Source organism: Lagopus muta, chromosome 2, assembly GCF_023343835.1.
Source record: "Lagopus muta isolate bLagMut1 chromosome 2, bLagMut1 primary, whole genome shotgun sequence".
NCBI lineage: Eukaryota > Metazoa > Chordata > Aves > Galliformes > Phasianidae > Lagopus > Lagopus muta.
The window spans coordinates 21,066,252-21,078,486 of NC_064434.1; the positions used below are offsets into that span (position 1 = coordinate 21,066,252).

Here is a 12,235-nt window from a genome sequence, read left to right on the forward strand (position 1 = left end):
CAACCTCTGTGACTTCCCACATAATTTATTTCTTCTGGTAATTAAATTAAACCCATATCTACCATTTCTATAAAGAGAAACATGCCTTCATACAAAAACAGGAACAAAGACATGCACACGTATTTTCAGTTTTACCACTTCTGTACTATCTTGGCTAGTCTACTAACGTTAGACATTTAGAAGAACATAAGCTCTAAATAGTTTTGTTGTTCCTCAACTTCACTATGTCTTGCCTTTTCTACAGTTACTGAACTGCAGATTTCTAATGTACTGAAAAAATACCTGTAAATTTCACCACTCCTTAGAGATATTACTGACTGAAAGTTAATACAGAGATATGAAATAAAACTTTTATTAACAGTAAAATTAATTTTTAGAAGTATGGATCTTGAAGGTAGGTAGCAGCAATGACAAGTTTAATTAGATCTTGAAAATAAGAGATCAGCTTCCTTGGACTTCTTTCTGATGAACACGACACTTACCATCACAGCTGGGTAACGCGTGATTCCACTGATGGTTTCTTTCACATATGAGTGGTTCTTCATCACTCAGTGTATATCCTGGATCACAGCTGAAAGTTACTGTAGAGCGGATATTAAAGTTGTTTCCATGGCGATGGCCATTCACAGGAATTCCTGGGTCAAGGCAGGAATCTGATTCCAGAGTAACACCTGAAAACACAAAATTTTATGTGTCCCCGTTTTTGAGACAGTAAACAGAAAAATCACAGACAAGCACAAATCAATAAGCAAGATGAATAAATAAATCATAAAGAATACTTGTGAGCATTTGCTAAAAACTGATGTGAGATATAAAGGGCTTTGTTTAGTTTTTGTCAGGACCATTTTATAATTGTCAATCTCATGGAATAGAGAATCTCAAACCAAGTAGGAAAAAAATAGAGCTCTATATTTGACCAATCAGTGGAAAAAAGAGACAACATAAGCATTGAGCGTTTGCATATATTGGAAGATGTTAATTAAAAAAAAAAAAAATTAACATGAGATTCAGAATCACAGAATATACCAACTTGAAAGGGACTGAAGAGTGACTGAGGTTTATTGAGTGCAACTCCTGCCTCCAAACAGGACTATGCAAAAATCAAATCCTGTTGTCTGAGAATGTTGTTTATAGGCTTCTTGAACTCCAGCAGATTAGCACCGTGACCATTGCCCTGAAGAGCCTGTTTTAGTGACTAATAACCTTTTTTGTGGTCAGAGCTAATCTAGTAATAATAATATTAATCTAGTATTAGTATACTTATAATAATATAAGTAATAATATTAATCTAGCAATAATAAATTGTCCAATATAGTCCATTTAGTCTATTCCATTTTTGATGTGGTGGGATAAGTCAACTTTCTTCCATAGAAGTAGTTGTTACCTTAGCAAACAGTACAGTATAAAAAAATCTATACTTGATGAACTAAGAAAAATTTGTAATCTAACGCATCAAAAATAGAAAGGTAATGAAAGCTTATATAGCTATGTAATGCTTATCTGAAAGAAGGAGCATGGAGTAATTACATTGTATAGAAGAGTCTATACAGTATATGACAAAATACAGTATATACAAGTATGACAAAATATATCACAAAAAGTATATGAGAACTCATTATTTAGTGTAAAGTCTCTATTTAATTTTTTGTGGGCTACCACATAAAATTAAGGATTAAGTAAAGGTAGTTACAAAGAAAGGAAAAAATTGACTTACAATGGCATAAAGTAAAGGTTTTAGAATTTGTGGATATGAAGATTAGAATCAGAATTACAACTGAAAACATGAAGAAAATAATGATTCTATCTTACTCCGAGAAGTATTCCCGGTACCCTCCAGCTATTTTTCGGTTAAGAATTTTGCCAAAAGGTACCTACTTAAATTGTAGATGAATAAATTTCTTCTAGACGTGACTACATGTTCTTAATGCATACAGAACATTACAGAAGGGAAGCCAGATTCCCTTTATTTGGCTTAAATGGATTAATACAGACTCAAAAAACCCTTTTAAGTACACAATATTCATTACTATAAGTGGCATAAATAAATATTAATAGCACATTAAATTTTAACATTAATACACTATTTTTTTCACAAACTATAAACTGTGTTTTGAAGTATGTTACATTAGATGGAAGTCCATGGCAGGGTGCTTAAAATTATTTCCTCTTTAAGCACCCCTTTACCCCTTTCACAATACATACACAGTTTTGGGATTCTGAATCATATATAACAGGTAACATTTTATTAGTTTTGTTTTGAAATAAAATATAACTTTCCAGGTATTTTCAAGGACAACAGAGGATGTAGTAATCCTTGCAACTTCCAGCATTGTAATTGAAATAATGGTGCTATATATTAAAAAAGTCAGCTTGGGCAAAAGGACTTCACTTTAAGGGGAAAATATTCAGATTTGATGTTTAGCAAACATACACAGACCAAAAAATAAGCATTTTACATTGCTTCTTTGAATATATTTTTTTTTTTTCTCAGTGGGAGATAATTTAAGAAAAGCTTAATAATGGGTAATGTCAAGAGTCCTGACTCTAAAAAGACAATGTTAAAGTATACATGAGAAATTTTGGCATCAACTGATAAACTGTCCAGGGTTTGAAAAATTACACTATTTATAAGGGGTTGAATTGAAGTCTAGATGAAACCTGTATCTTTCCTCTCCCACTCTCCCTAATGCAGTATTTCCTGAAAAGACAGGGAGTCAGTAGCTTCCCCCAAAAATATAATTCTTTGACTTTGCTGTGCATCAGTAAGAATGACATAAACAAATAATATTCTATCCTATAATTTAATCGTACTCTCTTTTAAAGGAACATAACACACAATCCAAAATGAAATGCAAACATACAAACAAATCAGGTGTGGTACATCACTGTATAATTGAAATATATGGACAAGCATCCTTAAAAATTTTACTGTCAATATTGAAATTTCATCAAACATTAATCAATTTTCTGGTATGCTAGCTATATAAGATGCTTCATTTATTATTAAAATCCATATTTTGCAAATGGAAATATAATCAATTTTTTGAAACTGATTAAATAGTTAGAGTTCATTAGATCTCAAAAGAGGAAATGAACCTGTTGATAAATACAATGAATAAAGCATAAAACAGATATACAGTTTCATTAACTATATACTCATATATTACAATTCAAATAGCTAAAATAATTAGAATGTTGCATTGCCTACTACATTAGAAAAGTAAAATATTAAGGTAATATTGGTAAGAGATTGTTTAGAGTGTTCATTGTATGAAATAGATGAAGAAAATAAGGCTGGTTAGACAAGTAGAAACCAAAATGTGGCTAGTGCTATAGCCACTGTTAGCTGACGAGCAGTTCCTGTGCTATTTAGTGAAAAGAATATTTTGAACAACAGAAACACTTCAGTTAAAAGCAAGAGTGCTATTCTTTGTTATAGAATAGCTTCATACAGAACATCAGTGAGGCAGGTGTCAGAACACACTTCCAAGCATTAGAATTGGAGGCCATGCAATTAAATTATGGAGGGATCCCAATTTGAATGCATGATTCAGCTAGCATTCATACACCTTGCCCACCTCAAAACAGCATGGACTTGACCCTGCTACCTGCTGAGAACAGTCTCTGGGGTTGGACTTGATGGTCCCTACAGTTCCCTTCCAACCCCTATAATTCTGTGATTCTAGCTGAAGTTATCCCTCGAGCTATACCCAGGTACTGAATGGGAAAATGCTAGTTGGCATGGGTTGCAATCATACATGAGATTAGGCTTAAAGTTAAATGGTAGGAATTACTAAAAGATTGGAGCATTAAAGGTTGTCTGGTCAAACTCCCATGCAATGAACAGGGACACCTGGAGGTAGATCAGGTTGCTCAGAGCCCTACCCAACCCAATCTTGTGTGTCCTCAGGGATGGGACATCCACCACCTTTCTGGGTAACCTGCACCAGTGAAGAGAGAAGCTGATAAGTGAAAATAGTGAAATGGGAGATAAATGAGTAGATAACAAAAGGAAAGAGAAAGATGCTGTTATTACAAGAGCTTTTCTCATTCTTTCTGCAAAGAACCGTTGAAAAGCTCTTTCTCTAAAGAGAACCTGGAGGCTATTTTCAGTGTGGTGGAGACTGCTTATGCTTTGCATGTAAGAATTTCCTGGTACTTTCACAGTCCCTTATCACAATATTGTGTAGTATGTTCTTACATTGGAAATGTTTGTTTAATGGTGTTAAGTATATGAATGTAATCAAGCTTTTCTGTAAATGTTGAAAAGAAAAGAACATTTAATTTCACATGCGGTTGATGTTTGCAGCAATTCTCATTAAATAATTTGATATATTTTGAGTGTATCTTTATACATTTTTGTTACTGAATTTCTGTCTCTGTTCTCGTCACTAGATATGCACTGTAGATTTTCTGATTTTATCCTAAGAGATCTATGCTATTTTTTTGACGGTCATCTATAGCAACATATGAATACATCCAACATTTACATTATTAACTTTTAAAATCTGTATCATTAAAAGAGATTTTTAAAAAGCTACAGCAATGGTTATTATAATATTATTTATAAATGCCTTTCAAAATTGATTCTTTAGGAAAATCATCTACCAATATCTCAAGGTGGGTGACATTTGTATTCTTGAAAACCATTGACTTTATCATAATTGTGTTACCTACCTCATTCATCTATTTCTTGAGAACTATAAACTCTGTAATTTCATGGGCAGTTTCACAAAAATTGCCTTTCTTATTCAAGCTCTCTACAGGTTCTTCTTATTACTCAGAGCAAAATCAACTGCTGAAAGAAAAAAGTTCTTCCCCAATATTCCACTAACATTTTCAAGTGTAATCTGCCACCAAAAGTTTGATGAATCATTTTTCCTATGCTGACTATTCACAAAGACTGTAGTTTGAATGAAAAAGTATAAGAAAGCATTTACTTTATAATTTCTAAAACTGACTGTTGACTGTTTGAATCTTCTCAACACTTTCAACTCAAGTCCACGAAGGCTGCACATTTTCAAAGTTCTAAAAAGTTCTTTTTGAAAAGGAAATCTAAACAATCAAGTTATGATTATTACTGGAAGATTTTCAGGACACTTCCAAATAAAAGTTGATTTTCCAAAGAAAATATTCAGATACTTTTTTAAAACCTTATAGTTGATGGCTTATTCTTCTACAAGCAAATTTTCTTTAGCACAAGCAACCTCTACAGTGAAGTCTATAACGGCAATCAATTTCAACCTCATCTGTTCCCAGCAGAATATGCAGAATCTCCACTGAATCATTCCATCTGGTTTTGCTCTTTGAAAACTATGAGTTTATCTGCTTAGTACTTCCAGTCTTACTATAACTACATTTCCCCAGTATATGCACATTTGTCAATAAAGAGATAAGAATCAAGAAGGGACCCATGTCTGATACCCATCATAGAAATGCTTCACGACCTCCAAACAGTGACTAGCACAACAATAGAGAGCCTAGAACAAATTTCACTTATGTCATATGAACATTTCATGGACGCAGTGCAGATGATTTTTGCTCTCAGGGAAAAGTAGTGCCAAAAGAAACCAATGTGACCAGAGATGCTGTGACTGAGCCTTGTGAAGCAGACACCCCACATATACATGAAGTGTTCAGCAAATTTTTTCTGTACAGCTTAAGCTGCAGTATACACTTCATTATGGTTTGTGACAGGTAGGCTATTTTTTGTTTCACAGCATGGAAATTCAGAGCAAGATTCAACTTCAGCTCAAGATGCTTCCACTAACATATCTTTATCCTTTCATAGTGAAAATTAAATGATCAGTCAGGGGAAATTAGGAAATAACTTATTCAGCAAAGTTATAAGGAAAGAAATTCTGTTATCCAAATCAATGTTTCTTGTGCCATTACCTATTGTTATCCTTGCATAAACAGGAAGTCTGCATGGAACTAGTGGATGTGGATATGGATATGGGTAAGGACTTTGGAAGATCCACACATTCTAATACAGTACTTGGAAACTAGGTGTCCTACACCTAAAAAAAAAAAATAAATGCTCTAATGTTCTGTGCTTAGGCAACTTAATAATGCCCCTGGACTTCATTTCAGCGTGAACTGAACTGCTTCCTGGACTCTGTTGATTGCACTGACTAGATCTCCATGGATCAAATTGGAAATTTGCTTTCCTTTACATGAATTAGTGGCCTTGCCATCGCCCCTTGTCTGCATCCAATCTAAAGCATTCATAATCTCCAAGTTTTGATGCAGCTACAATAAAATATGAGTTTGGACAGACATTACGCATGCAATGTGACAGCAAATTTACTGCAGTCAGGTTAGTCTGCAAATAAGATTGGAACAACTGACAAAAGCAATGTTATTTGTGTAGCCTAACCACACTAAACACATGCATTCTATTCAGTATCTACATGAATAACTACAATATCATGTAAAGGTCAGTAACTTCTGAGAGTTTAACATATGTAATTCTATCTAATTTTAAAGAAAATAGTGTTATAGTGATTCTAGAGTTCAAAGGGAGACACTATTGTGCACTGAACTGCACCATGGAATCACTATGGCTAAGGTGCAACTCTGCTCTGTATTGCAAAGTACATTAAAAATTTGAGAAAGAATGAGAGAGAGGCAGTGAAGGTGGGAGAAGGGCAACAAACAAAATCAACATATCTTTACCCTGAAAGACGAGTTTCTAAAATGGCTTTCCATTTGGCTAAACACCTAGGGCAAAGAAAAGTCTGCATAAAATGCAATAACTCATTAAGTAAAATTTTCCAAAATTAGCTAATGGTTTCATAGTTATCTGTCAGTACAAGAGTAAACATAATTTGCCCTTATACAAATATAAATACCGCCATTTATTTGCTCACATCTCTGCACATTTTCAAATTTAACGTTATTTTCAAAATTAAATGAAAAGATGTCAGAGAAATATCAGACTTACTCTCATAGTGAATTAGGAAGCCAACACTGGAACGACTGTTATCTGTAGTGAAGAGTAGATACATGTAATTGCCAGTACTGATAAGGAACTGGGGTGCTTGTGTTCCATGGTATTCTCCAATTAATGGTGATGAGTTAGCTGGTCCATCTCTGACTTCCAAAGTATCATAATTAACCTCAGTCTGAAATCTGAGAAGAAATATATATGTCTGGTAGGCAGAAGAATGCTTTTAGAAATACAACTCATGTACTGAGGAAGGAAGTCATATATATAAAAATCAGCATATCTACAGATGATTATCTGCAATTCATTACTGTAAATAACAACTTAGGAAGCTGTTATGCATCTTTTATTCTTGTTTTCTTTTGTCTAATCTTTAAATACTGTATAAAATTTACAGTGTAGTCATAATATATATACTTCAGATCAACCATATGACTGGGTTTCAAAATGACATCTGCAGCTGTCTCTTAGAAAACTTTATTGAGAAATTTCTTGCTATTTGGTTAAAAAGAAACAATTTGACATTATAGAAACACCTTAAATAATATTTTATTATTTCATTTAAACAATTTCATTATTTGATATTTGTTGTTTGGCAAAAGCTGTTTTAAATATTCAATGCTTAATATTTTATCTAAATATTCTTTTCTAACACAGTTCACTATCTATAAATAATTTATTTCTCCTATAAAGTTATAAAGTACTAAACTGAATTTAAACCTTCATTTTGAAATTTGTTACAGATTTCCTTGCCTATCTAAATGTAGAAAATAATAGAAAAAACACTAACAAGAAAGCTGATTTACAAGAAGAAAAAACTTTACAATCAACAGCTCAATCAATATCTTTGCCAATCACTACACATTACATTTCCCCAGTTCAGAAAACATGTCTGAATGTACAGGCATCCACTACTAGCTGCTTTTCAATCAATGGCTCAGATCTGCTCTTTCTGTAGATGAATATTTAACTGACATTTCTTCACATCAAATTCATTTCTAGGCAGTTTGTGATTATATTAAATATTCTTATGAACTGTAACATCTAAACATTTGCATATCAATTTTCCTATCAAAAAAAGTATATACAATTACACAGATATCCATACAGGTCTGTATACATCTACAGACACAATGTTCTTTTATAAAATGTTTATTTTTCAGATCAAGTATAAAAAACGTGCATGTTCTTCTGAGACTGTTCTATCTTTCCCAAAGAGTTTATTACTTCAACTGTTCAGAGCAAAAAAACTCCATCCACGTGCACTTGTTTCAAAATTAATGCTCTTAAGTAGTCTATCTGATACAAGATAGATGTTTAGTGGGTCTGGAGGTAAGAAACTATGCCCTTGTAATTAACGACAATGTCACATTACCAAACATTTGAAAAAGCAGAGATACATGTAACATTCACTCAAAGTTAAAATAAACTCTGCTATGTAGGCAACAATGACAGAATGAACATCTTTTCCGACTTTGGCCATTACATTTTACAATCAAATTTGCATTAGGCTTGAAGTAATCTTTACACACACATCAGTATGACTAATAGAATGTAGTAACTTCTGTAGTTCCTGCTCTCTTGAGACCCTAATAACAAAAACACATTCAGAAATCTGAAGGTATTTGCTTAACTAATGACTGGAAACTTTGATTTATGCCTTACAAAAGGTTCTCTCCTCTTTACCCAGAAAACTCTCTAAGTCTGTGGTGCTTTCAACCAAACTACATACTCTGTTTGGGTATACTGGCTAAAATCAAGATGGCTGCTTTCAATGCTATCTACTCAGAAAGTGGAATCAAATGTTTGTGTGCATGTTAATGCATTAAGCATGCTTGCAACTTGTCTCTGGCACTGAAGACAGCAAATATGGAATGACCTACATCCATATTTTTACATACTCTGGCCCTCCAAACATGAAGATATTATTCAAATTTCTTATTATGAATGGATGCCTGCCCACAGTTTTTCCTGAACCATGCTTGACCTAGCTGACAATAGTTGGCAAGTAGAAACTACTTCAAAAACTGTTTAAACACTGAGTTTTTTAATCTAGAAGGTTTTCTAGTTTAGATTACTAAAATAGACAGGGGGCATCACTCAAATACTTGACAATTATTCAGTACCTTTCCATAATTTTAAAGATTATGTATATTGATTTACACTGAAACAGAATAAGGAACACAGACACATACTACTAGTCTGGATTTAATACTCTATTTGTACTCATTACAAGTGGACTCAAAATCAATACTTCAATATTTCAATTACTTTAACAGTTGTATTTGTGAGAGGAACTAATTAGAAATAAAATGTTTTTAGCCAGCAACTGCGGTTTTATTAGCAGGGTGGTGTGACAATGATAGATTGCAGACTTGCTAGAAAAATAAATCTTATAGTAACTCCTACAAGAATCACAGAATCACCAAGGTTGGAAAAGACCTACAAGATCATCCAGTCCAACCATCCACTCTCATCAATAGTTCTCACTAAACCATGTCCCTCAACACAATGTCCAAATGTTCCTTGAACACCTCCAGGGTCGGTGACTCCACCACCTCCCTGAGCAGCCCATTCCACTGCCTGACCACTCTTTCAGATAAGTAGTATTTCCTAACGTCCAGCCTGAATCTCCCCTGGCATAGCTTGAAGCCATTCCCTCTAGTCCTATCACCAGTTACATAAGAGAAGAGGCCCTCACCAGCTTTGTTGCCCTTCTTTGAACCTGCTCCAGGGCCTCAATGTCTTTCTTGCAGTGAGGGGCCCAAAACTGGACACAGTACTTGAGATGCAGCCTCACCAGTGTGGAGTACAAGGGAATGATTACCTCCCTGCTCCTTCTGGCAACACTGCTTCTGATGCAAGCCAGGATGCCATTGGCCTCCTTGGCCACCTGGGCACACTGCTGGCTCATGTTCAGCCCAGCATCAATCAATACCCTCAGGTCCATTTCCTCTACACAGTCTTCCAGCAATTCTGCCCCAAGCCTGTAGTGTTGCCTGGGGTTGTTGTGGCCTAAGTGCAGGACCCGGCATTTGCTTTTGTTGAATCTCATCCCACTGGCTTCAGCCCAGTGATCCAGCCTGTTCAGATCCCTCTGTAGGGCCTCGCAACCTCAGGCAGATCCACACTTCCAGCAAACATGGTGTCACCTTCAAACTTACTGAGGTTGCACTCAGTGCCCTCATCCAGATCATGAATAAAAATATTGAAGAGGATAGGCCCCAGCACCAATCCCTAGAGAACACCACTCGTGACCAGTCACCAGCTGGATTTAACTCCATTCACCAACACTCTGGAGGTGGTTCTAGCCAGTTCTTTACCCAGCCAAAAGCATACCTGTCCAAACCAAGGGCTGCAAGCTTCTGCAGGAGAATACTGTGGGAGACAGTGTAAAAGGCTTTGCTGAAGTCTAGGTAGACTATAGCAACAGCCTTTCTCTCATCCACAGATGGGTCACCAGATCATAGAAGGAGATCAGGTTGGTTAACCAGGACCTGCCCTTCATGAACCCACGCTGGCTTGGCCTGATACCCCAGTTGTCCCGCACATGCTGCGTGATCTCCCTTAGGACAATCTGCTCCATAACCTTCCCTGGCACTGAGGTCAGGCTAACAGGCCTGTAGCTCCCCGGATCCTCCTTACAATCCTTCTTGTAGATGATGGGCGTCACATTGGCAAGCCTCCAGTCTTCTGGGATCTCACCAATCAACAAGGAGTGCTGATGTTGGAAAGCGGCTTGGCTATCACCTCTGCCAGTTCCTTCAGCACTCTCAAGTGAATCTCATCTGGCCCCATGGACTTGTGGCAGTCCAGTTGGAGTAATAGATCTCTGACTGTTTCCTCCTGAATCGTGAGGGGTTTTGTCTGCTCCCCAGACAAGATTACTAGGTCAGAGTGAAGTACCCTGAGGATAACTGGTCTGATCTTCAAAGACAGACGTAAACAATGCATTCATGTCTCTGCCTTTTCCTTATCCTCAGTGGTCACATTCCCATCCAGTAAAGAATGGAGATTCTCCTTGGTCCTCCTCCTACTGTTGATATATTTGTAAAAGAATTTCTTGTGCTTTTTTACCTCAGTGGACAGGTTGAGTTGAAGCAGGGCTTTCGCCTTTCTGATTTTCACTCTGCACATCTTAACAACTTTTTTGTATTCTTTCTAAGTTGCCTGTCCCTTCTTCCACAGGAGGTAGATTCTTTTTTTCTTCCGAAGCCTCAAGAATAGCTCCCTATTCATCCACACCAGTCTTCTTCCCTGCCCATGCATTTTGTGGCGCAGGGGGACAGCTTGCTCCTGCACCTTTAAGACTTCCTTCTTGAAGTGCGATCAGCCATTTTGGACCCCTTTATTCTCTAAAACTGAATCCCTAGGGACTCCCCTGGGAACTGCTGCCCATTACATTGATCTTTATTTCCAGAAGATTCTAGTTCATCTCAAAATTTGAAACTTATTTCTAGTTCACTTTTCTGTTTTTAAGACTTGGAGCATTATAGCAACCTTTGCGCTATCAATGGAAAAAAAATAGTATAGGAATTTCTACATCCTTACTGAAAGTGCTTAAATAAGAGTAACTTAAAAAATATTTTGATTTCTATTAGCATACTTATATTGGTAAAAAAAAAATAGGACATTCTCCAAATGTCCCAGAGAATTTTAAGAAGTCTTAAAAACTGCTATATTACACTATTTTTCATATATTTAGAAAGATTTTGAAGAGGCTTGTTTTACCAGCTACCCAATGAGTTTTCATCATTATTCAAAACAACAAAAAAATTCCGTTCAGCATTTAGCCTTCTAAGTTCTTTCCTTCTGACTCAATCAGACATTATTCTTTTGTTGCCCTTCCAGGCATTAGCTGTAACCTGAAATGCAGAATGCTTCAATGTAAAACATTCATGGGGTTATTTTATCATCTGCTGCTACTTCTGGAGAGTTTCTAAGTACTCTACTAATGGATATTTGTCTAGTAATATTGAAGTCTCATTAGCTCAAGAGGGAGCTCATTTACGTTATGAATATCACATGTATGGTACAAAATTTCATCTGCTGCATCTGTGATGGCAAGACATGCAATGAAATATAAGAGGATTTTATTTTCCCTGGACTAGACAAAATACATGAAAAATATTGTACCTGTTCATTAATGGATTGTTGGTATTGATACTGATTTTGCTTAATGGTTTGTAATTTAATAACATTACATCAATCAGGAGAGTTAGCTTCTTTTAAATTATAAACAGGTTTTCTACTCAAGTTTTGATCTGGGTAGCAAAACTGTCATAT

At 35.6% G+C, this 12,235-nt stretch overlaps 1 protein-coding gene across 3 annotated transcripts in view; it reads right to left on the bottom strand.

Moving 5' to 3' along the window:
* The window catches only part of CSMD1 (CUB and Sushi multiple domains 1), a 994,481-nt gene that overhangs the window by 205,960 nt on the left and 776,286 nt on the right, over positions 1–12,235 (bottom strand). For all 3 annotated transcript variants that reach the window (XM_048936946.1, XM_048936944.1, XM_048936947.1), the window contains 2 exons: positions 6,947–7,134; positions 483–671 (listed from right to left, as the gene is read on the bottom strand). In XM_048936946.1, the coding sequence (XP_048792903.1) occupies positions 483–671; positions 6,947–7,134 (377 nt within the window). The remainder of the gene's footprint in view (positions 1–482; positions 672–6,946; positions 7,135–12,235) is intronic.